The sequence below is a fragment of the Hoplias malabaricus genome, chromosome 5 (assembly GCF_029633855.1).
Source record: "Hoplias malabaricus isolate fHopMal1 chromosome 5, fHopMal1.hap1, whole genome shotgun sequence".
Lineage (NCBI taxonomy): Eukaryota > Metazoa > Chordata > Actinopteri > Characiformes > Erythrinidae > Hoplias > Hoplias malabaricus.
Window position 1 is genome coordinate 10,496,202 of NC_089804.1, and position 26,925 is coordinate 10,523,126.

General features: G+C 37.6%; 1 protein-coding gene across 2 annotated transcripts in view; it reads left to right on the plus strand.

Annotated features, from left to right (window-relative positions):
- The window catches only part of adcy6a (adenylate cyclase 6a), a 61,961-nt gene that overhangs the window by 21,756 nt on the left and 13,280 nt on the right, over positions 1-26,925 (plus strand). For both annotated transcript variants that reach the window (XM_066670215.1, XM_066670216.1), the window contains exons 4-11: positions 14,463-14,612; positions 15,412-15,533; positions 22,797-22,908; positions 23,350-23,477; positions 25,414-25,572; positions 26,193-26,334; positions 26,487-26,615; positions 26,810-26,838. In XM_066670215.1, the coding sequence (XP_066526312.1) occupies positions 14,463-14,612; positions 15,412-15,533; positions 22,797-22,908; positions 23,350-23,477; positions 25,414-25,572; positions 26,193-26,334; positions 26,487-26,615; positions 26,810-26,838 (971 nt within the window). The remainder of the gene's footprint in view (positions 1-14,462; positions 14,613-15,411; positions 15,534-22,796; positions 22,909-23,349; positions 23,478-25,413; positions 25,573-26,192; positions 26,335-26,486; positions 26,616-26,809; positions 26,839-26,925) is intronic.

Below are 26,925 nucleotides of genomic sequence, written 5' to 3' on the forward strand. Positions count from 1 at the left end.
TTAGATAAGATAATAAACCAGAGCTGCATACAGAAAGAAAGAAACACTCTTGTTAACTGGACAGAGAGAGTTTACTTTATTGACACATATGAAGACAGATGCCTTGAAAGACTTCCAGATGTTCCTGGAATATTCTCTACATTAAACTAGACTCTGGGGTTGATACAGCAACAGTGTCCCATTAGTCTTTGTTCATCTTCCTCAACTCCCCACTTCCTGTTCTAAAAAGAACTAATCCATTCATCCATTTCCTTGTCCTTTTAAAACATTTCAACACAGTTTCAACATGGAACTATGAGAAACCAATGTGTCATCCAGGTCAGGTTCAGTCAAAAGCTTTGTATCAGTCGAATTGGCAGCAGTACTGACTTGTGGATATACTACACTAAAAAGCACCTTTCAGTATTACACTGGTTTTACTGGGGCTATAACATAGAAAACCTTCAGTCATATATAAAAGAGCATCATTCAGTCAAAATTATGATCATATAATATAATAATCTCATGACTGGATAGGTCTGCACTGGATAAGTAATCATGTGTGTCTTGACATCAAACAACACCTCCATCTGCCTCTGCTCTGGGGGGGACTGCACATAAGTTTGCGTCTGTATATTTGGTAGAACTACTCTTATGACCCCCTGGGAACACAATGAGAACCCCTTGAGAATAGCAACACCCAGGTTAAGAACAACTGCTCTAGAATAGCCACAGCTTTAAGGTCACAATACTCAGGGCCAAACTTGGACTGGAGGATTATGAAACCCATAGCACTGTGCTGTGGAGCAGTGTAACTTTGTTCTCTGAAGTGATGGAGCCCCATGCAGTACCTTTGGGATGTGTTGGAGTATTGTTTATTTATTTCTAAGAACTGGAAATGATCTTCAAATAACTCAAAATGTAATAATCTAGCAAGAAATTTCAGTGAGCTCATTACAGAGGTCATAATCATAAATGATGATAGTATGTTGTATTCTAGGCTATTAGGAACACAAACAGTGATGCAGACTACATCTGGCTTTAAGCCCAGGGACATCTCTTGTAATCTGTCAACATCGGGCTACTGATTCTCTTTTCAAACCTTAGCTAAACAAATGTTGGCACCAGTAGCTCACTACATGAAGGCTGAAATGAATTTCATGGGTCATGGGTATCACAATAGATTTTCTGGAGCAGATGGTCGAAAACAATATTCCTAGGAAACTTTAAACAGGTGGCAGTCCTGTGCCTGTGTTGAGTATAGGCCTACATGCTCCAGCCTTTATTTTGTTTCACCTGGGGTGGTGTTCATCTTTAAATAGGACATCAGATTCAGCATCTGATTTCCTTTACTCTTTACAGATCTCTGTCACTACTTGTTTAAAAAACTACCACAGAAATTCCTGAGAAATCCTCACTGTGATCCTGTGTGTATGAAACTGCATATTTGTTTGATCAGTGACACATTGTAGTCAGTTTAGTGAAGGAACTGCTGCTTCACTGTGAGGTGTTCTGAAAAAGATTATTATTAAATCATGCTTTGCATTGAGTATGGTGATCTTAGGTTTATGTGCAGCTGCTCCATGCTTCATGGCATATATTTTTATAGAGAGCAAACAAATTGGGTTTACAAGCAAGTGCCTGTATCCTCATCCATATTTAGTATATAAAATGTTGATTTATGTTACTGCATTTATATCAAATTATATGTTATATATATATATATATATATATTCCTCGGGTTACGTCAGTCCCGAGTTACGATGTTTCTCCTATTTACTGTATATAGCCTTGTTTCAACTTAAGTGTTTTTGCGTCGTAAACGTCGTAACGCGAACTACGTGTTTGTTGTGCGCGGCGGAAGAATACGAAGAATACGCGGTTACGCGGCTCGGGACCGAAAAGGATGGGTGTTAGGATAGGATAAGTGCTTATTGTATGTTATTTACGTACAGTATGTACTTACACCGAAAATCGATTTACGATGCGACGTCAGAACGGATCAACGTCGTAAGTCGTATATATATATATATCAGAGGTGATTGCTCTAAGACTGCAAGGGAAGCTCAGCTTCCCCTAAAATGTCAAAAATAAGTGATCAAATATATACTGTTGTGTGTACATGTCGGTGAATAAATATGCACTACAACGCGCTCAACTTTTGTTCAGATTTGGCTTCTTATCACTGGTAAAGACATGGCTTTCCTCTGAAGCATTCCCTTGACGGTGCTTTAAACAGTGAGGACACTGAGCGTCCACAGAGTTCAATAGCGAAGCAGAGAAGTTCAGCGAAACGAGACGAGTCATTGGATAAATCCTGGGCTTTGTCCCGCCCATCGGACGCTCAGCGTCTCTGGGGGTCTATGGGGCAGTGGGCTGGCCTCGGCTGGCCCGGACACTCAGCTTCTGCATGATGATTGGATGATCTGTCTGAGGCTGAATCCCTTTTTGATTGACAGCGAAATGAGCGAATCAGAGATCCTTTGGTGTAGAGATCCGTGGGAGTATTAAATTTTCTTTCTGTTCTGAGTTGAACCAGACTTTCTTAAACCTCTTAGCGGCATTTTCTTTGTTAAAAACGACTAGCGACAAATTGAGCTTCTATTTCTGGTCAGTTTTTGTAGCTGCTTGTGTTTGGAGACTGACTTCTATCACTCTTTCTGACTTATATCGCAGTATCTGTCCAGCGGGTGCTGCTGAGCCCTTCCACCGTCACAAAGCACTCACAGGCGGACACACTTCACATAGGCCAAGGCCGTTTAAGCAGCCTAGCTCTGCTGGCCATTGAGAGGACACTAGTCAAGTCCCTGGAAAAAACGCCTTGTTGGTACGACAGGGTCACAGATCATTTTCTTGAAAAGGAACGGAGGGTAGAACTTACGTATAAATAAACCGACACATTTTATGATGTAGGCCGAAATTGAGCTTCCCCTCTTTGAAAGACCAGCATCCGCCACTGATATATATATATATATATATATATATATATATATATATATGTGTGTGTGTGTGTAATTTTATTTGATTTGTTGTTACTGCATTTATGTCAAATGAATATATATATATATATATATATATATTTGATTTAGATGCCTTTAAATATTGCATGCCTTTAAGGCACACACATGCTTTTCTTTAAATACATTTATCATTACAATAAATGTAATGATGTAATGATGATAAAATGCAAAGTGTCTAAACCACTTGTAAATGTGGTCACAGAATGTTAGAGCTGTGGCTGAATTAATATATTTAAGATTAACTTTATGTCGACTGAATGTATGCTGTGATAGCCTTATTTGTTTAAACACAGTGTTCATGAGAAGCTATAGATTATAGACTGTAGTCTCACTTGCTGATAACATTATTTATTATTTCCTTACTTCTGCCCAGAGAATTTCTTTATCCCTGTTTTGAATTTGTGGTCAGGCTAAAAATAGACAACCACTCTAGCACGGTGGTAATATTTCATAAAGCTAGCTTGAATCTCAGTGGGAAATGTTCTATTGCAGCTCATCCTCAGGTCAGAGTTTATACGCCATCTAAGGCATGAAACTATTGTTGGTCTCACCAAATAGGTGTTGGGTGTACTTGGAGGCATAGTGTGGAACTTGGGAGAGAGCTGCTAAGTGAAAGTCTTGATCGAAGGCACTGCCCACTCAAATTCTCTCTGGAGTTGGAGTGATTTTTCATCTTTTTTAGTTTGCATAGGTTTTAACTTATAGAGTTTGGCCACAAAAATGATTTTAGATTCATATGTAGTTTTCAGAACCATTGGGCAAAATAACGTCAGTAGTTCTGCCACCACTCAGTTCATTTTATTAAGTATAAATAATGGTGACATTCACTGAAATGTTCTTATAAAAAATTAAATAAATAAAAAAAAATTCAGAGGAGGTTTTCTCATCATTTGCTGCCCTCCAGTCTGTTTGCATGTGTCTGTAAAATGGTAAAGAAACAATGGGTCTCGGTCAAGTAAGCTAGGCTTTCTCTCTCAGCTCATGCACAGAAATGGCATTTGGAGGTTTTTAGATAAACGTATAGACCTCCAACCTTTGAAAAGCATGAACTTAGATGAGGATGTTACCTTATTCCCACTCAACAGATGTGTAACATGGACTTATTTTTGCTGTAGATGGAACTGACTCTAAATATTGGCGCGCACTAAGTGCATTAATTTAAACACAGACTGAAAGTGCTCCAAAACTAAATAATTTAAATTACAATTGAGTTTCTGTAGTAATTCAAGCAATGAATATGAACTTACAGACAAGTTATATTCAGCCACGTAAAAACATTCTTTTTTTTTCTCAAAAATACTGTTGCACCTTTTAAGGATACATTTTAAAATGTTTACAATTTATGTGAAATTTTGTTCCAACAAAACAATTTAAGCTGTTAAAATGAGTAAGCTACCAGAGCTAAAAAGAAAAAATGGAGGGGGGGGGGGTGAATGTGTGCATGTGACACAAAGATGATAAAAATTATGTATTCACTTAATATCACAAGAGACTTTAGTTCTGTCAGCTCATCATCACAGAAGACCACCAGACTCGCAGACGATCTACTACATTTTAGACTTTTGAGTGATATATACGATATTATTGGTATGGTGGTCAGATGAATAAACACAGGCGAGAAGAGTATCCTGAATCTTCATTTTGATAAAAGCATTATTTAAAAATGATCAGATTAATAATAGTAGTACCTTTAAAAAAAACTGTGACAGACCAATAGGTCAATTATTAGTTTTATTTATTCATGATACTTAAACATTTTATCATACACTAATTCCAATATCTCAGTATTCTTAATAATTAAAGTTCTTCCAAAAATGTGTTGCTTTTTAAAGGGGTGTAATTGAATTATAGTATAATATTAATTTGACAAAAGTGGCATAAAATGGTTTTTAAATGATTTGCTTTGGCAAATATTTCTGCATGAATTCTAACAATACAGTTTCAAAATAAATTATTATTAAATAATAATTATTATTAATTATTATTACATTATTATTAATGTCATTCTTTTTTTGTGTTGTATAAAATTGGTATTGAGAATCAACAAATTATACTTAACACTGATCATTTGCTGTATTTGACAAAAATAATTTTTAATCATGATTATTATCATGGAGTTTGTACATGTTGTATTTTTTGTTTATTTTCATGACCCTTCTTTTTTCATCATTGAAAAACTCTGTAGAACAGAATATTTGTTACCCATATACCTGTACTTTTCTTTTTCCTACATGTGTTTTTGCTACAAATTGTGGAAGAAACAAAATGTAGTGTTTTTGTAACAAAGTGTAGCTTTGGCAACTGAACAGAGTCACTGGAGATTCCTCCTGTTGTAGTTTGTGACTCCATGTTGCTAATCAGTCACGTATTGTAGAAAACACAACACCCTATTAAGACTCCCTGTTATAAGAAAAGAAGTTGTTTAATGTGAAGTGTACATCGATCAGATGACTTTAAAAATCATGCAGTATGAACTTGGTATTAAAAGTTCTTCCTCATCGTGCATAAGTTAAGCGTGTTAGGGAGATTGACAGCTCACTTCTTAAAGGTTTAAATATTTCCAAAAGCACGACATATTGTCCTCTGCGGTGGCGTCATTGAGGAGGCCAAAGCCAGACATAATCCTCAATGATCATAATGGCTTTATGTAATAACTAGAGCAGACACAGGTAGATAAACAGAAGCATCACTGGGAATGCAGCAGACAGAAAAGTGAACAAGAAACCAAACAGCAGATGTTATATAGTGATGGAGCTCATAATAGTCAAGCTATTTGTATTTATTTTCATCACATATACAAATAGCCTGCAGATATTATACTCTTACATTAAAAAAGGTATGAACAGTGTACTTTATATCTTTCTTCCAAACAAGCAGCTAATGCTTAAATTTTTGTGTGGGACTCAAAACTTGTGTTTTCAATTATTTAAAACCACGTTGTTCACAAAAAAAGTTGGGAAAATGCTACTTTTGTGCAACTGTGCAGCAGGTTTTACATAAATAGTCAAAGAAAGTGAAAATTGTAAAAAGTTACAAATGTTAGATTATGGCTATAATTATGTATTTGTAAAGTATCTGTAAAAGATTAATTGTTAATTGTTATAAATATGTCCAAAATATATCATATTCTAAAAGTGAATGTCATCATGTAATGTACATTATTACTGTATATCACATGATAATGCTTTTAATGTCCAGTGGAATTCCAAACATTTGCATATTAGTCTATATCTAAAACAATGACTTGTTTTCCAAATTAAATCAATGTCTGGAGTTAATTGTTCCGTTAACTGTGACTCCTGATAGAAAGTGTTACATAGTTCACGCTTAATGTCTGTTTAGAAAACTAGCATCAGTATTTATGATATGTGGTGCTTTTTTTTTTTTAATGGATCCTGCTCATTACTCATTGACTTTAACAGGAAATCTCTGGCCAAGGCTGAAGTGTTCTGTAAACATTGGCTTTTAAGGAAGGAGACCTTCACAGTGTCTGTGTGTGTGTCACTTTGTATTTAGTGTTCCAAAGGACATAAGAGAGTTGGAGAAAGATTGTTTTGATGATTTGTGAGCGAATGTCATATAAAGACACAGTGGTGACAGTGAGAGGTGAAAGGTGAAGGCTAAGGTGAATGAATGCCCCAGTTATTAAGTGCTGTTTTTCAGTGATTTTTAATGTAAAGTAGACAAATTGCAAATGTACAGTAGAGTAACCTTCTTGATAAGATACTGCAATTCACACACCACAATTACAGTCTTAGGCAGACTTGTACTCTTTGGCAAGGTGGTCAAACATTTCCTCAGGTAGGCACACAAATCTTGAGCAGATATGCTTATTATTAACGCATGCAGGGCAAATTTACTTTGTGTGATTTACATGTTTTTGGTTTTTTAGAGAATGTTAATATGTATTAATATGTTTTAAATAGGCATGATTTATGTTTATGTTCTCTGAAACATTATAAACCAAGAAAACCCACTTTGACCAGTTTTGGAGCGGTGTGTAATCTGCTGGGCAACATACCAATGCACAGTTCAAGGTCAAAGGCTGTGACATTCATGTGGTTTTCTCCGTAGATTCTTTCACTGGAACAGACTGCACTGAACACTCGAATGTGATTGCAGTCTTTGTCTACCATGTAACCAATTCATTACTTTGCTAATGCTCATCACTGACTACACAACTTAGTTTGACCAGTTTCATGGTCAGATATTGGTGTTCTTGACTAATTTATGTTTAAAACACCGCTGTTTAGAACCAATAATTCTTATTGGAGTTAAAAATTTAAATTTGTATCTTTTCTGTTTCAAATCATGGAATAAAGTTATGCAGCACAGCCTGAATTTTCTCAATGTATGTAAAGATTGAACTAATCATGTCTGTTGCATATTGTTTGGATTTTTTTAAATTAAATTCGTAAAACAGAAATTAAATTGTAAAAAAAAAAGAAAAAGAAAACAAAGATTTTAATAATGAACAGAGTTTTGAGAGATCTCCACATAACAATACATTCCAATATGGGTGTATTTCTGACAAGACAATGTATTAGGAACATTTGAAACTCAGTATTACATTCAGATTCTCAAACAATACTTAAAAACCTGTTTACTTATTAATAGAAAAAAATGTTTCCTCTGTATCGTTTATCAGAAAACACAAATAAATGTGTGGGCATAATTCTTTATGAGTGCTTACTGACAACACAGATTCTGGTGTGTTGCCCTTGAGAGAGCAAGGCTTACTGCTATCATTAGGGTTAGGTGTAACTTCTTACAAGACATTAGGAGGAGAAAGTGCTGTTCTTAAAATTTTAAATATCTTATATAATATTTTAAATACTGTGAATGCAGCAAGCAAAAAAAGTCCATTATTTTCATTGTGTGTATCAGTTATACATCATCAGCACTGTTGATGCCTGCCAGCCTGTGGATTAATTAGGCTCTATTATGTGCAGATAAAATAGTAAGAACAACTGGAAAACCCAAAGTAGTACAATCTATTCTATAAACAAATTTTAAAAAACTGTGGGAAAGAAAAGATATTTCTTTGTGAATTCCTGGTCGTAAGCAGATGCTAAAGAGTTTTTCCATATTTTGTTCTATGTGATAATGGCCTGCTTCATCACTGTAGTGTGATACAATAACCACTGCAAATTAGACCAGATTTTAATGATATTTGAACTATTCAAATCATTTGGTGAAAATAAAAACATCCAAATCCAATATCAGTAAGAGGGCTGGAGCAAGGCCACATTATTCATAATTAGAAAAAGGCCTAATTTAATAAATAAGTGCCTTCATATGGAGTTATGTTATATTCCTCTGGCCAGTCACAATAGGTTTAATGTTCCAGTTTGCAGAAAATTCTGGTGCTTTAAGCTGATTTTTCAGCTTGCACGAAAAGACCCATAAAACAATCATAGATTTGTATGAACAATTTTTGAGGAGATCATATCTGCCCAATGGTTTTTGACTATATTTGATTCCTGTGACTCTGCTGCCGTATAATGTGTCAAACATTATATATATATACCCATGTGTTCAAAAAATTCCTGAAGTGACTGAATATATATTTATTCATATGGAGCATTCAGACAAGGCTGGAAGAATTAATGATGTGCTTTTGGAGGAAAAATTAGTCATCTTATGGTCAGATGTCACATGGAGAAGCTAATTAAAACCCAGAATAAAAGGCATATTCAGAACATAACATGCAGTCTAGTCTTTCTAGTCTTTTGTATGGGTTCTGTGCCACAAAAGTGATTGGTCTTGGTTTTGTAATGTGGTTTTTCCTGATCATATCTATTTTAGGGCTGCAAAATATAGACTTTAATATATAGATCTAGGCTAAAAGTTCAAAGCTCATTTTTGAAAAGTTGGGTTTTTTTGTAAAAAAAAATCTGTAATTTGGTTTCATCTCTTGAAAAGGTTGTTAACGAATGAACGTGTGTAGATTTCCCGTCTGAAATCCAAAATATTTCAGATCAAAAGAACAAATGTAAAATTTTATGCCTGCAACATGCTCAAAAAAGTTGGGACAGAGGGGTGTTTAACACTGTGTTACCTCACCTTATTTTTTAATTACACTTTTTTAATCATTTGTGAACCGAAGATACAGATTGTTGCAGAATGGCAAGTGACATTTTTGTCCATTATTGTTGATACGAGATTCAGTTGTTTTTTTCTGATTATCTTCTTCATGATCTGCCATAGAAGACAGATCTGAACTGTAGACATGCTAGTCAAGAAGCATTCTGTGTCTAAGAAGTCACATTGTTGTAGCATGTGAAGAAATAATCTTAGCATTGTCTTGCTGAAGTAACTATGGGCTTCCCAGGAAATATGTTGGCATGATGGCAGCAGATGTCTCTACAATCCCGATATATGACTCCACACTAATGGTACATTCACATATATTCAAGTCACCCAAGCTGTGGGCACTGGTGCACTCTTATACTATGAGAGGATTTGGTTAGATGATATTTTATCATTAGCATTTTTTAGTCTGAAAACAAGCTGAAATGTGGACTTTAAATATTTAATATCTAATTCAGACCATCTTATCTTAGGCCCAGAGAATTCTTCAGCTTTTCTGCCTAAAATTAACATATGGCTTTCTCTTTGCATAATTGAATTTCAGGTTGCATTTCTTATTTTAGTGGCATACTGTTTTATGTGACACTGTCTTTCCAAGTTATTACAGAGCCCATGTGGCTGTATTTGTCACAATAGCAAGATCATTTCTTATGAGGTGGCACCTGAGCTCTTAAAAGTCATGCATGTTTAACAGTAGTTTCCGGGCTGGCCCTTCAAGGACGAAGATATCTTGGGATTTCCTGAGATTTGTCACAATATTAGATCATGAAAAACATATTTCTTTTTTTTTTATTTTTGCAGTCTAGCATTCAGATATTTTAAAAAAAAAAGCTGTTTGACCGTTCTCTCACAGGTTTGGAACAAAGTGCTGAACCACTGCTTGCAAAGTCTGAGCGTTTAGTGTACACAGACACGGGGAAACACACCAAACTCCTCACAGACAGTCACCCGGAGTGACACTTGAACCTACAACCTCCAGGTACCAGGAGCTGTGTGACTGCGACACTACCTGCTGCACCACCATGCCGCCCCTGCTTATAGTCCAGGTTTTCCAAAATAGTTATATAGTTCTACACATTTTCTCTTATTTTTTGAGTTAAGTAAAGGTTCAGATTTATTTACAAGGCACAAATTCTAGTTTTTAATACCTTTTAGCAAATATCTCAATTTTCCCAAAATTTGGGTTTGTAAACTATGCTTATACTACTCAAACACACAACCCCACATACAGAAATACACAGTCAGCAATATCAGGTGTGTGTATGGATTCTCAAGTAGTCTGTTAACTGTTTGAGTGGCTAATGTTTAAATCTTGAATTCACTTTTTGAGTATTCATAATATTTCATCAAAGAAAGATGGAGAAAATATGCAAAAAATAATATATATTGCAATCATTAGTGTCAGTTTAGTAACTTGTGAGAATGTTAGCATTTGGAAACATGTTTTTTTCTTTGCTGGGTGTTCCTTCAAATAATTGTGTAATAACAATCTCTGTAATTGCCTTTTGCGCAAGTTTTTCACTTTGAAAAAGATGGTTCCACTTGTGTCCTCCTCCCACCCATTCCTGCCCAGCTTATTAGTAATAAATCCTGTGTGTGGATGAGAGGTGTCGTGTTGTGTAAACTGCGGTACAGCTGAATGTGTGTACAGTGTAAACCTACTGCCGTCTCCTTCGAGAAAAGAGCAAGCAATTACAGTCTGCTTGTGATTAGAAATACACAAACACAAGTGGACAAACATACAGACACGGCAGTTGCAATGTATCACATACAGTTTGGTATTGTCGTCAGTATTTCTGCGCAATACCAACACACAGTATGCAAATGGTCATCGGTCCATACATGTGCACACGCCCAACAACATGCATATACACCCTAGGTCTTTCATCTCAAAGGTGAAAACCAAACACACGCCAACATACACACTCTAATGCACACGTACACACAATGCCTGTTCTCTCTGTAAACACGCACACACCAGCGTTCACTTTTTATCAGCTCTGTCTTGCTTGAACAGAGACTCTAATGTAAACAGAGCTCAGAGCCATCTGCCTAATGTCAGTGTGACCAACAGGATCTACCCTACTCTACTACTGCTCTACACACACACTCATAGAGCTAAAAAGCTGCTTCCTAACTCTGTAACCCAAAGTAAAATAACCATTTAACTCTAAATGTTTACTTCTTGTTGTTATTTCTGTTATGTCACTCTTTTGATGTATCAGTGCTGTTATTTCATTTGTAAATAATTACATCAACCAAAGCAGGGAGGTCTGTTTAGACAAACTCTGTAACCAGAACATTGTTTTAAAAATCAATGTATAATGGACTAGGTGTGTTTTATAATCAGACTCATAAATAATAATAAATAATAAGCTCTAACCGACCCAAACAGTGCTCAGTATGGGCTTGTGTGACCCTCAAAAAAAAAAGCTCACTGCATCTTTTATACAGTGATAGACAAATGTTTACACTAATTCGTTTCACTCTGGTCAGTGTGAATGTGGACAAATACTACCCCTCTACTGTTAGATTTAAACTGTTTTAGGGGCCAAAGCTGGTTAGACACGTGTATGGTAAAATAACTTTCTATGTTATTTTCTGTTTCATAACAGTTCTTCAAATCTGTACTGGGAAACAATTTGTGATGTGACAAAAACTGTAATAATCACATATACATATTTAAAAGTATAGGGCTATGGGCGTGTTGCTGTGGCACAATGAATTAATATGCTTTGGCACTTATATACACGGACGTATCAACAGTCAGAATGTAGGATAGGAAGCAGGCCTCTAGAACTATGTTGACAACATTTGTCTACTTCCTTTTAAACCAGAAGGCTTGACCTTGTGTAATGTGATTTTTTTTTTTTTTACTTTTTACTTTACTGTGGTTTTTAACTCTTGTCTGATGATATTAAACTGAGAAATGGCTGTGACACATTAGCCTAGTGCCCTGATCATTGCAGGCTGCAAGTGCAAGTGGAGTAATCGGGCGATTGCTTTTCCCTCATTATCAGTTCCTAATTTAGTGTGGCTGTGCCCTCCAGTCATAGCCCTACTCCAAAAATACAGCCACAGTGGAATTTGTGATAAATTTGACTTTCACAGCAGCGGAATGTCAAATTAGAACATGTAGTGTATTTAAAATACAAGATAGCTAATCCATTGCTGAAGAAAAAAAACATTAATCACAAATCTGTTTAAAGGACAATGTTATTCAGTTAATTTTTATTTGTGTGGATCTTTTAATAATAGACATAGTGACAAAGCAGTTTTACAGGGTTTTAGTACTTAGGATTACTTTCAGTGCATTTACAATCACTGACTTCTTTTTAGGAAAAGCCCAGAAGTGATACTTAATTATATTTACTTAATTATAGGTATTGTTTTGTACATTACACATAGTATAAATATGTATTGTTTACTTTATTCATTCCCTGAACTATTTTTAATGGACTTGACATCTACACAAATATATTTGTGAATAAAGGAGTATACTTTGAACTTGCATTTTAGTCTTTAACATTTTGTTAGTAACATTTTGTCAGATAATTTCGATAATGTGAATGAACTTTTTAGTCACTGAAACATCCGATCTAATTAAAAGAGTTACAGGGAGGAACAAATTAAGCAGGGTTAGTGTTGACCAAGGTATCTTTTTTTTTCTTTTTTCATTTTATGTGAAGTAAAAGCATGTTTTACCAAATGGGTTTATCAGAGACTTTTTTAGGGAACAAGAAAAACAATGTGTTGAAGTGAAGCAAATCACATGTACAACTTTTATCACTTTTTTATCACAATTTGTGTTATTTTGTTTTCTATCCATTTCTTTTTTTATATTTTTTTATTATTATTTGTGGTTTGTTAGGCTTTTTATGAAAATACTTTGGACTTTGTTGTGCCTTCTGCTGCAAATGTCAAATATTTTTTGGATATGTAACTGTAAAATTGATATTTGTGGGTAACTATGTCCAGATTGATGAACTGTCACACCACAAAATGTTAAAAAAATATATTTAATTTGCTTTAATTTCCGTAAATTGTAAGGACATTTCCCCACTTCTGAATCATGTTTGAACTAAGTCACAATCCTCTGGCAGGGAGGTAAAATAATAGTAAACACCCATTCCTACCTATTGTACAAATGTATTCAGTTAGCTAGACATTTCTGTGTTTATTTTCCCTGTAAAGCTCCTCCCAAAATGAACCTTGTTTGTTTCATACACAAGCATGTACAAATCCATGTTGTTCTAGTTTCTATTCTCTCAAACAAGAAACGAATGAATACATTGTTCAAAACCAATGTTCAGTGATAGTGGTATTATGATGTTTCATATTAGATGGTCTACATGTTTGAACGATGTAAGAAAAATCTTTTTTCCATTAATGTCATTATTGTCTGCTTGCGTACTACCAAGATAACATTGTTTTAATCGACGATCACGCATCAAACCCTACGTAACACCTCAAAATCCATTTCTAGCACACTCATACATTACTGATTCATACTCTGCTGAATCACTCTAAACAGTGTTCATTGTTTCACACTGCAGTTTGCCAAACAGTAGAGGAATAGCTAAATGATGCTTGAGGTGTTGAAAAGGCGGTGGTGGGTGCTTTAGAGGTGCGAAGGCAAACATTGGAATGAGAGATGACAGATTGAGCATAAGGCAAAACAATGGGGATTTGGCCTTGTTAATCAGCTAAGAGAGGAAATCATTATTTTAATTTCTTTGTCACCAACACCATACTGTCCTGTAACAACTGAATGATTTTCTCACACCGGAACAAGACATTAGTTAATTAATCTCTGCAAATAATGTCAGATATTTTCAGCCACCACTTCTTCAGTGCTGTAAAGTTTTCAGTGTTGTTTTATGATTGTAATGTTGTGATTTCAGATATGAAACCATGTCCCATTAGATGAGAACAGCAACATTGTTCCCTATGATACAACACAGTAATACCCGGCCCTTTTCTTCTTAACCCCTCTCTGTCGCTGTCCCAAAGGAAGTGACAGCACTTGCTTTCCTTCAGGCTCCATATTTAGCCCGTCTTTGGCTCTCTGACTGTAAACTGCAGCCCATCTTTACAGGAAGTGGCCTCTGTGGGTCAAAAGTCAGCTGTTTTTCCCACACTGCATTGAGGTAGATCTCGGGAGAATCAGAAAACAAATTCCCAGGAGGTTTCTATGCAGCATGGATTTGAAGCCCTCAGCTGTTCTTAGACACTGTGTCTTCCACTTATAAGAATTAACCCTGTTTTTTCCCTCCCTTCTCTGTCTTCATTTCTGTCTCTGTCTGTACTCTGTTCTCTTCCTCCCCCACTCTTCCTCCCAACTCTCCTGCTGTTCTCCGTCTCCTCTAGCTGAGTGCGAACGTGCTGATCTTCCTGTGCACCAACATCATTGGGATCTGCACACACTACCCAGCGGAGGTCTCTCAAAGACAGGCCTTCCAGGAGACACGTGGCTACATTCAGGCCAGGCTTCACCTGCAGAGGGAGAACCAGCAACAGGTTTGCCATCCTGAGGCCATACTGGTTACTTTCACATGTTTCCCCAGCTTTAAAGACTAGTGGACCCATTTTTTTGTGGCAATTTCTTTACAGACAACTTGGCAAATGCCTTTTTGTTTCTTAATACATGAAACACACTACAGCATTTCTAATACCTTCTATTAGCTAGAGTTGCAAATATATAAGTGATTTGCCAAAAGGGCATTGCGAATTTGTAAGTGAAATATGAGTTGCTTATTTAAATAACATGAAAATAAGAAACAGCTGAAAAAAAATGGTTGTGTTTGGTGTAAATTCAGGTCATCAAACCCTATCATATTTGCTTGAGTTGTTTCTGACACCATATGATGTACTGTTTGGTACAGAAACAGAAACTTACCTTTATTAGCAGCTGGAAATAAAAGCTAAAAAATAAAAGTAGTTTGGACATTATACATACGTACATCACTGTACTAACTGAATACATTTGTAAGGATATGACTGTGTTAATTAGAATTTGCACTAAACTGTTTCCTTATAGCATCACTGTTCAACATGGAATCCTTTTGCAGGATGCAGGCCTTCTCATAATTACCTTTGCCTTAGATAACATGTAACATGTTGACTTTACAAAAGTGTAACAATTATTCAAAGAAACCAAAATATAGGTAGCCCCAGTATGAGCATATGTAATTGCAAAGAGAATATTTTACAGTTTTCTTTCTCTTTCTCTTTCTCTTGCCATTTCTATCTGGCCTGCCTTCCATCCTCTCCCCTCTGTTTTCTGTCCCTGTTTGCCTCTTTCATGCATACTTTTCAGGAACGCCTGTTGCTGTCTGTGTTGCCAAGGCATGTTGCCATGGAGATGAAGGCTGACATCAACGCTAAGAAAGAAGACATGATGTTCCACAAGATCTACATCCAGAAGCATGACAATGTCAGGTTAGTGCTGACCTACTGTCATCTGACCGCTCAGCTGAACCAGCTTCTCTTTTAAACGTTCAAACCTGTGTGTTTTCTGTCCCCATTGCATTTTCTGATTGACAATCATGCCTCTTGATTACATCTTCACCACTGGGAAACAAATTGAACATTTATTTATCACAACGTTTAGTCAGCCATTACACTGGAGGCAGGAAACAATATGGAGTCACATGACCTCTTATCAGGTTACTGAGTTCAGCTGCCTTCCAGAGCCACTTCAGGCCATACACCTTATAGCTAACCTAGCGTCTCTTTCTGCTACCCCCCCCCCTTTTAGTGTTTGTCCCTACTGTTGAAATTGTCTCAATTTTTTCCCCCCCACCTCTTTAATCTCTTACTTAGTCATGATGAGCTGGGGAGCAGAGCCACTGGGGTTTTTTATTTTTAGGCTAATTACATTTAGGGAGAATGGTTAATTACCAGTAGCTAGTGCTAGTAATGAAACTTTTGAGTGCTTCTGCTAAAATGCATTACACTGTACACAGCTCCTGTACAGCTTGATATTCAAAACCACACAATACAGTGTCACAATACACACATTTACAAACACACTATGTTTTGTAGACTAGCCAACCATTACACAGAAGCTACCTGAACAGAAGCTTGGGCAGCACCTGAGCTTAGTGGCAAAAAATAAATAAACAGCTAAATAATAATAATAATTAAATAATAATAATAATAATAAAAAATAAACAAGGTGGCGCAGCAGGTAGTGTCGCAGTTACACAGCTCCAGGAACCTGGAGGTTGTGGGTTCGATTCCCACTCCGGGTGACTGTCTGTGAGGAGTTAGTGTGTTCTCCCTGTGTCCGCGTGGGTTTCCTCCTGGTGCTCCGGAGGAATCCCACAGTCCTCCCACAGTCCAAAAACACGTTGGTAGGTGGATTGGTGACTCAAAAAGTGTCCGTAGGTGTGAGTGTGTGAGTTTGTGTGTGGCCCTGTGAGGGACTGGTGCTCCCTCCAGGGTGTGTTCCCGCCTTGCGCCCAGTGATTCCAGGTAGGCTCTGGACCCACCGCGACCCTGAACTGGATAAGCGCTTACAGATAATGAATGAATGATTGAAAAAAATAAACAGCCGTAAAGGGTCTGTTAGAAAACAGGTTTTTGGACAAACACAAAGCCCAAATACCTCAGTATTGTGAAATACTATGCAAGATGGCACCTGTTTCCGGTTTTCTCCCACAAAAACAAACTTTAGAAGGTGGATTGGCAACTCAAAGGTGTAACTGTGAGTGACTATGTGTGTGTGTGTTGCCCTGTGGCCAGGACTGGCGCCCCCTCCAGGGTGTATTCCTGCTTTGCGCCTAATGATTCAGAGTAATCAAATCAAATCAAATTTATTTATATAGCGCTTTTCACAACTGATGTTGTCACAAAGCAGCTTCACAGAATTCCAGTAAGACAAGATTTGACATGAAATGTAAAGACAAATGTAAAACCCTCAAGTGAGCAAGCCAGGGGCGACAGTGGCAAGGAAAAACTCCCCCAGCTGAGGAAGAAACCTTGGGAGGAACCAAGGCTCACAAGGGGTGACCCATCCTCCTCTGGTCAATCTACTGGTGATGATAGTTAGTAGTCCATGAGAACTTCAGTGTAGGGACAGCTTCAAGGCACTTGGTGGTTGCTGGAGCGTGGGCAGCTGGTCTGAAGCGTGGAGGAGGATCTCGACAGTCATCCATCAGTGTCCAGACAGACAGGTGGGCAGTCGTTTACTCGGAAAGATGTAAAGGGATGGAATTAGTTTTGAACTGTTTTGTGTTTGTAAAGTAGAAAATATAAAAATTTCCAGAGTGTGGCTAATGACTCCGGCAGATCTGACTATGACAGCATTAACTAAAAGGAGAGAACCAGGAGGACACACAGACACGGGAGCATCCTGAAACACTGGCATCCCTCCGCTCCACCGTCAACAAACCTGAGTGATCGCGAGAAGCGGCGGGACGACAGCACCAGCGTCTCAGTTTACTATAATTCCCTGTGTCCATGCACCCCCCGGATCTGCCGCCTTTATCTATGGGGGAGCATTAGCTACCAAATGATAAACTAAACAAATGAGTTTTTAGCCTACATTTGAAGATTGCGACTGTGTCTGAGTCCGGAACATTTTTTGGAAGATCATTCCAGAGTTGGGGGGCTTTATAAGAAAAGGCTCTTCCCCCAGCTGAGGCCTTCTGAATTCTGGGAACATTTAAAAATCCAGTATTCTGTGATCTGAGTGAACGTGGAGGCTCATAATAGGAAATTGTATCTTGAAGATATTCAGGAGCAAGCCCATGTAGAGCTTTATATGTTAATAACAAAATTTTGTAGTCAATGCGGAATTTAACAGGCAGCCAATGAAGTGATGATAAAACTGGGCTGATATGTTCAAATTTTCTAGTTTTAGTGAGGACCCTAGCTGCAGCATTTTGAACTAGTTGAAGTTTTCTTAAATTGCTGCTGGTGCATCCTGACAGTAGTGCGTTACAGTAGTCAAGCCTTGAAGTAATAAAGGCATGTACTAATGTTTCTGCGTCCTGGAGGGATAAGGCATTTCTAATCTTAGCAATAGTGCGAAGATGTAAAAAAGCTGTCCTAGTGATACTACCTATGTGTTGATCAAATGATAAATCCGGGTCAATTATGACACCAAGATTTTTTGCTGCTGAACCAGGTTTAACTGGAAAGTCAGCGAGATTTAAAATTAAATCTGATAATTTATTTCTTGTCACTTTTGGACCCAAAAGCAGGACCTCTGTTTTGTTGCTGTTTAGAAGGAGGAAGTTACGCAACATCCAGCCTTTCACGTCTTTTACACAGTCCTCTATTTTCTTTAATCTGTGTTTGTCATCTGGCTTGGCTGAAATATACAATTGTGTGTCGTCTGCGTAACAGTGAAAGTTAATGTCATGGTTTCTTATAACTGTGCCTAGCGGTAACATGTATAATGTAAATAATAATTGTCCTAAAATAGAGCCTTGTGGAATTCCAAATCTTACTTTAGAATAATTTGAAGTTAGATTGTTTACTTTTACGAATTGATAACGTTCCGTTAAGTAAGATTTGAACCATAATAGGGCTGTCCCTGTGATTCCAACCATGTTTTCTAACCTTTCTATGAGAATATTGTGGTCTATTGTATCGAAGGCTGCGCTTAGGTCAAGAAGCACCAACAGGGATACGTGGCCTTGATCAGAGGCAAGAAGAAGATCATTTGTTATCTTGACTAGAGCTGTCTCTGTACTATGATGTTGCCTGAATCCAGATTGGAATTTTTCATATATATGATTCTTATGTAGATATGAACTAAGTTGTTGGGCCACAGCTCTTTCTAAGATCTTAGACAGAAATGGCAAATTAGAAATAGGCCTGTAATTAGACAGTGTACTAGCATCAAGATTTGGTTTCTTGATCATAGGTTTAATAACTGCTAGTTTAAAAGCTTTGGGTACATGGCCCAGACTAAGCGATGAGTTTACTATAGTTAAAAGAGGATCAATAATAGCTGGTAGTACTTCTTTGAGCAACTTTGTGGGAATTGCGTCAAGTGTGCAAGTTGTACAGTTTGCGGAGGTGATAATCTTCTCTAGTTCTAATTGTGGGAGTGGGTAAAAGGTTTCAAGTCTTTCTTTTACAGTTATATTATGTTTTATTTCATTCACATCGGGTGGCAGCCAGGATGGATTTGATCCTGTGGCTAGAGTTTGTTGTCTAATATTCTCAATTTTATTATTAAAAAAGTCCATAAAATCTTTACTGGTGAGAGTTGCTGGAATTAGTTGTTCAGAACCTGCTTGATTTTTTGTAATTCTAGAAAACACACTAAACAGTGCTCTCGGATTATTTTTATTATTGGAGATCAGCGAGGCCAGATATGCTGAGCGAGCTTTAGTGAGGGCATTTCTATATTCTATAAGGCTGTCCTTCCAGGCAGAATGAAACACTTCAAGCTTGGTTGATCGCCATTTCCGCTCTAGTTTTCGTAATGTTTGTTTTAAAGTACGGGTCTTATCGTTATACCATGGTGCGAGCTTTTTCTGTCTTATACTTTTATGTTTAAGTGGTGCTACCTTTTCTAAAGTAGATCGACAGGTATTTTCTAGGTAATCAGTTAGTACATCTAGGTCCATTGGGTCTGATGGAGTTGGAACTGGGGTCGATAGTTCTGGTAGGTTTTCTATAAATTTTAGGGCGGTAGATGGTTTTATTATACGCCTTGTAGAATAGCGAGGGTTCTTACATATATTATGGATAAAACGTAGCTCATATGAAATTAAGTAATGATCGGAGATTGCTGAGGATTGCGGTAAGATATTAATTTTGTCAATGTTAAGACCTAGTGTCAGAACTAAGTCTAAAGTGTGGCTGCAGTAGTGTGTAGGCCCTGTTACATTTTGAGTAATACCAATAGAGTCTAAGATTGAGGTAAATGCCTTTTTTAGTGGGTCACTTTCCTTCTCAAAATGGATATTGAAATCTCCTACAATTATAACTTTATGATTGCACACCGCTAGGTTTGTAGCAAAATCGCTGAATTCTTTCAGAAATTCTAAGTAAGGCCCTGGTGGTCTGTAAATGTTGCATAATAAAAATGCGTCCTTTTTTGTGACCGGATTTGTAATAATAGTGGAGAGAACCTCAAAAGAAGAGAAGGTGTCACATTGTTTAAGACTAATTTCTAGGGTATTTTGGTAAATTACACATACTCCACCTCCTTTGCCCGATATTCTTGGGCTATGTGCATAATTATAGCCTAGGGGGGTGGCTTCATTTAGTGCTAAATATTCATTTGGTTTAACCCACGTTTCCGTGAGACAGAAAACATTGAATTTATGATCACTTATAATATCATTTACGATGAGTGCTTTTGAGTTTAGTGATCTTATGTTGAGTAACCCAAATTTTAGTTCTGAGGTGTTGCTGCTAGGTGTTGTGTATGATTTAATATTGATTAGGTTGCTGAAACAGGCTGATTTTGTTTTTCTACTTTTACATTTAGTTCGGGGGAAAGACACAGTCTCAATACAGTTGAACCTGGGTGACGTCTCAAGACAGTTCGCAGACGGTCGGTTTAGCCTGTCTGTCTGCGGCCTGGTCCCGGCTCTGGATTGTCAGCAGCTATCTACACTACTCTGCTGACTAACTAAAAGACTATGTGCTATACTGCAAGAAAGTAAGGCAGCACCCTCCCGCGTGGGGTGGATACCATCCCTACCTATAAGACCAGGCTTGCCCTCAAAACGTAACCAATTGTCTATAAAGCCCACTTGATTTTCGGAACACCACTTGGACATCCAGCAGTTTAACGCCCAAAGTCTGCTGTAAGCTTCGTCGCCACGCCGCATTGGTATGGGGCCAGAGCAGATTACGGCATCGGACATCGTCTGGGCCAGTTTAATCACCTCTGTAATATTACCCTTAGTTACCTCAGACTGCCGCAGACGAATATCATTGGCCCCTACATGAATGACTACCCTCGAATATCTCCTATTAGCTAACAGTCTAAGGTTGCCACTATTATCCGGCGCTCTGGCTCCCGATAAACAGCTAACTGTTACTGCCGGCGCCCCTAAAGGAGTAGCTAATTTCACGTGCCGAACAATAGAGTCTCCTATAACCAGAGCACTCTTAACAGGCTCCTCAGCGGGTGCTTCGCTGAGCGGGGCAAACCTGTTTGACACGCGAATCGGAGGAGCGTGGTGTCCCGGTGGGCTAGCTTTGGCCTCAGCGTTAGCATCAGCCTTCGCTTTCCGGCTATGACGCCGAGACGTCACCCATTCACCCCGCTGTGAGGGCTCTAACGCCGGAGTCGTGGGGGTGCTAACTCTCCCTAAGGCACCCGGAGTTGCTAACACTGAATCTCGCTGTTTATCCCTCAACAATAATAAGCTCCGGATGCGCACTTCTAGCTGGTTCACTTTATCCACCAGAGAGCTAACTAGCTGACACTTACTACAAATACAACCACTATATTTATCGCTAGAGGTGGAAAAGGGCGTTAAACTAAACATGCCACACTCTGAGCAGGCAAAACAGCCAGTAGTAGCCATGGAATTGCAGGTACTTACCGCTTTTAGTGAATTTTAGTAACTTACACCAAGAACGTTACTCCAGGGTCCGGTGGCAGTTTTAGTGCCTCTGTAATGAATATTCCTGCGGAGACAATCTAAAAGATAGATCTATGGATGGTTAGTAGGTTATAAAAACAGATATAAATATAGAAATAACAATGGAAACGAGTAAACAGGAAAACCCGAGCGATCAAAACAGCTTCCAAACGGGTACAGAAACAGCCAAACGGGTTGCCAGATCTCCAAAAGAGTCCAACAACCACAGAGGAAAGTCCAGATCCAGAGTAGAGTAGGCTCTGGACCCTCCACGACCCTGAACTGGATAAGCGCTTACAGATAATGAATGAATTAATTAATTAATAATATAAACTTAATTAAGTTTACTTAAACATTTATTGATAACTTGGAAAAATTAAAGATAGCATAAATGTTTCAGATGGTTCTCATGCAATTGCAGTTACTTGCTTATAGTATTTAGCTTGGTATACAATAATCTATTGTTTATCAAGCTAAATGCTAGCAAGCAGTTTATTGTTTGCCCAGTTTTCCACCTAATTTAATTGTCGCCCATCCCACCCATTAATTAGGACTCTCGCAGTCACACACACTGCCATCACTCAGGAGGGTGGAGGTAGGCACAGTCATCCTCTGAGACATGAATCCTATATTATTTCTTTTTCATTTTTGTTTCTAATACAACACCACTGGGCAGCTCAGCACTCTTGGTAGATTTGCTAAACCAGCAAACAGTCAACTGTGTAATCTAGCATTTTACTTGCGATGTGATGTCTCTCTTACCCACCCAGAGAACACGGCCTGGTGTTCGCTTAAGAAAAGACTGTGCAAGCCTCTTCACCAGTTTCTCTGTTCTAGTGCACAGTTTATATCATAAGGCATGTGTATCTCTGCGTGCCGATTATTAGTCTGTCTGAAACACAACAAAATATGGCAAAATATTTTTCATTGATGTCTGTAAAATTAAAATATATATAACAAAGTTTATATGAATGCATGCTGATTTATTTGTAACTTCTTTAAATTGTTGAGATTCCCTCCCTAATTTTAATATTCTCTCTCTCTCTCTCTCTCTCTCTCTCTCTCTCTCTCTCTCTCTCTCTCTCTCTCTCTCTCTCTCTCTCTCTCTCTCTCTCTCTCTCTCTCTCTCTCGCAGTATTCTATTTGCAGACATCGAGGGTTTCACCAGCCTGGCGTCTCAGTGCACAGCTCAGGAGCTTGTGATGACTCTAAATGAACTATTTGCCCGCTTTGATAAATTAGCCTCAGTAAGTAGCACTGAGATTGGACCCAGATGCTCTGAAGCAGGAATATTTATTACAAGCACCATTATTTTAAGCATGTCTCTGATGTTTACAGTATATCATCTTGGTTTACTGTTATTTATTATACTGATTTCCACTTTAAAAACACTAATGAATAAATTAATTACAAGTTTATATAACTATTAATTAATGCTAGCAGTAAGTATACTCAAAAAGGGATTAATTGTAAAAGAAAAGTTCCTCCTATCTTTCTATTTCTGTTGTGATGTGATTTGAAGTGTATTGACAGGTGTTAAGTGCTTAGTGATAGGCACACTCCCACACACAGTGGGCTCTCTGCACCTCAGCGTGAAGCTGGCCCCTCCAGCCTGGGCTCCATAATTAACTCCTTCTTCCTTTTTCTTTCTTGTGTGTGTTTGTGTGTGTGTGTGTGTGTGGATATAGGAGAACCACTGCTTGCGGATTAAGATCCTGGGGGACTGCTATTACTGTGTGTCTGGCCTGCCAGAGCCCAGAGCGGACCATGCTCACTGCTGTGTGGAGATGGGAGTAGACATGATCGAGGCCATCTCGTGAGTGTCACTCACGCAGCAGGAAACTGAGACACAGGGAGAGACGCGTAGAGAATAAGGGACAGAGAGGCTGGGAGGGAAACACTGAGAGAGAGACAAGGGGCCGTGACAGTAAAAGAGAAGAACTAAGAGAAAGAGAGACAGACTCTGAAAAAGAAACAATGAGAGAAAAAGGGACAGATATTTAGAGAGTAACCTTGAGAACAATAGAAACAAAGGAATAAAACAACACTCAGAATTACAGGGACAAAGACACTTTATGGAGAAAACACTGAAAAAAAGGACAAATATAGGCAGATTACTGGTAGAAAGGGACAATTACAGAAAGAAGCAATGACAGAATGAGGGAAAAATCACCAAGGGAAAGAGGGTCAAAGACACTGAGACAGAAACATTGACAGAATAAGGGATCCAGACACCAAAAAAAGGAACACAGATAAAAATATTCTTGTTTCTTATTTATATATTATAACACATCACGGGCACAATTCAGGTTTCAATATAGCTGCTACTTTGGCATTAGCTATGGTGTGTTTTTTGTAGTGTAATAACAAGATGTCATACAGTATCAGATCCAAAACATTTTGGTTTCAGGACATATAAAACCCCACCCTGTTTAAGGTAAATGGTATTGCTGTAGTCATGCAGTGGTCATATCCAATTAATGCCAATTAATGTGATATTTTATATACTATTTAAATATATTTTCACAGGTTTGATATGTCTGTCTGTTAAAAATTCTAAATGGTATTGCTGCAGATAATCAGTTTACACATTGCTGGTTGTTATTGGTTGTGATGAACTATGCCACAATAGCTCTGGTAATTAACTTACCTAATAATAACTAATACTAGGGCTGGTTAGCTAACCCCTCAGAGCTTAGACTACACATTACATTATCTCTTTTAGGGCATAGAGTATATGCTGATAGGACTTTAACAACTTGGACCTATTGAATGTTTAATGATTAAAATAATATAAATCATATTATTTTATAGGATTGTTTCAGTATAATATGTGAGACATTTGAATTAAATTATATTTTATAAAATATTTTGTAATGTGGCAATACTAGATTCTTTTTTCTGTTACGATTTAAAAAACGATTTGAAACATTGTGTATAATGAAAATGTCTTGAACTATTTTAATATTATATTTTCACCACATTATCCATCCCTAATAGCTAATATACAGAAGGATCAACAACATCCTTCATGCCCTACAACTCCCTTAGCTCTCTCCAGTGTTGGAATGTTAAATGTCTCTTCACATAAACATTCACTTTTGCCTTTGCCCTAGATCATTTGTTTTATTTTAAATATCTTCTTGAGTTGTTTGGTCTAAGCCATTGTGAGAGATTGCAGAATTGTCAGTGTTGGTGTTATTTTTTTGCCACTGGTTAAACTAACAGGCTATAAGTACAAATTGTGTCTTTGTGTCCCAAATGGTTGGATGTTGTTGGGACAAATTCTAGCAACCACACAGAATTTATATATATATATATTTTTCTTGAGCTTATAAGTAATATTTAATCATTATATGACCAAAAGTGTACAGCAGCTGCACATGAGCCTGAGGTCACCATGCTAAATACAAAATGCCAGCTAGGGGGTATGAATTTCCCGGCCAATGTTGTAATTGAACTGTTTGCAAAGTGTGTTCCTGCCTTGCCCACAGTAATTATGGGTAGGTTCCCATAATTCACTGCGACCCTGATTAGGATGAAGTGGTTAGGAAAGATGAATGACTGAGTTGGAGAAGATTTTGTGATTTCTTACTGATGTTCTACTGTGCAGTTGTTCATAAACTTTTGGCCATATAGTGTATGTATAGTGAAGGTCTGATTTTGCAGAGTATGTGATATATATTTAAGCACTAATTGATTGTGTACATGCTTTGTTTTGTGTATGTGTGTGTGTGTGTCTGTGTGCCTAGGCTTGTGCGAGAGGTTACAGGGGTAAATGTAAACATGCGAGTGGGCATTCACAGTGGGCGTGTACACTGCGGGGTACTCGGTTTGAGGAAGTGGCAGTTTGATGTGTGGTCAAATGATGTCACACTAGCCAATCACATGGAGGCTGGAGGCAAAGCAGGGTGAGACATACGCATAATACATTGTACAAGCAAGGACATGGAAACAAATGCCCATTCATGTCAACACACTGATTCAGAGATGCATTTTGTGTAATATTGTACACCACACATAAACGAATACGAATCAAATGCAACACAATCACGTAGGAACACATTTTCTTTAGTATTGGAGAAAACATTGTAAATTAATCTGTAATAATTAAAGATTTGGAACTCATTTTACCCATTGATATTTGCCAGACAAGCAAATGATTTTCATATTGTTATAATTCATTTTATGCAAAATGCCAATTAATGTAATGTTACCTTATTGATTATTTATTCTTATTTTCAAAGTTTGAGATATATGACTATTGAAATGCTATTTTGTTCTTTTCCTTTTGTGCCATTAAACATGTTCTTTAAACTCTATTTTTCATAAGTCACAGTAAAATAGAAATGTTATACTATTTATTATATTCCTGACTGACTCCATGCCTTTATTGTGGCATTATTCATAGGAAAATGTATTACTATCTATTTTATATTTATTTTTATATACTCTCTATAGAAAACTGTATGGTCGAGGAAATCAAATTGTTCGCCAAAATTAAACAATATATATATTTTATGCTCCTCAGGAGGATCCACATTACCAAAGCTACCCTACAGTACCTGAATGGGGACTATGAGGTGGAGCCAGGTTATGGAGGGGAGCGGAACGCCTACCTGAAAGAGCACAGCATTGAGACTTTCTTGGTACTTGGCTGCAGTCAGAAAAGGGTCAGAATCTCCAACTAAACAGTTAAACTCATATAGCAACCATTATTCATGATGTGCTTCTTTTATTACTTATGCAGATTTTTAAGAATGCTGATTCATGTAAAGTTGCACTTTGCTCAGTGAATGCCTTTTTTCCAAATTGAAACTTACAGAAGGAGGAGAAAGCAATGATGGCGAAAATGCAGCGTGCACATGCAAATTCCAATGAGGCCTTGATGCCTCGCTGGGTGCCTGACCGATCCTTCTCCAGGACCAAGGACTCCAAAGTCTTCCGACAGATGGTTAGACCCCCATGTGTTCTGTTTCTCTCTGTGTCTGCTGTGTTTTAAGCCTATCTCTGTACCTGTCTGTCCTCCACCTGTGCATTCTCCTATTTCTTCCCGTATTCCCCTCTGTCTCTCTCTGAGTAAATCATTCTAAATACTGTTATTTTTCTCTTCCCGGGCTAATACTGGTACTTTGTCTTTTTTTTCAGGGAATTGATGAAACGTCCAGCAAAGACAAGTGAGTTTGGACTACTTTCTGTCCTCTGGATAAAATAATGCAAAGAGGGGAGAAAAAAGGATAGGATTTCTATTAATCTATGTGATA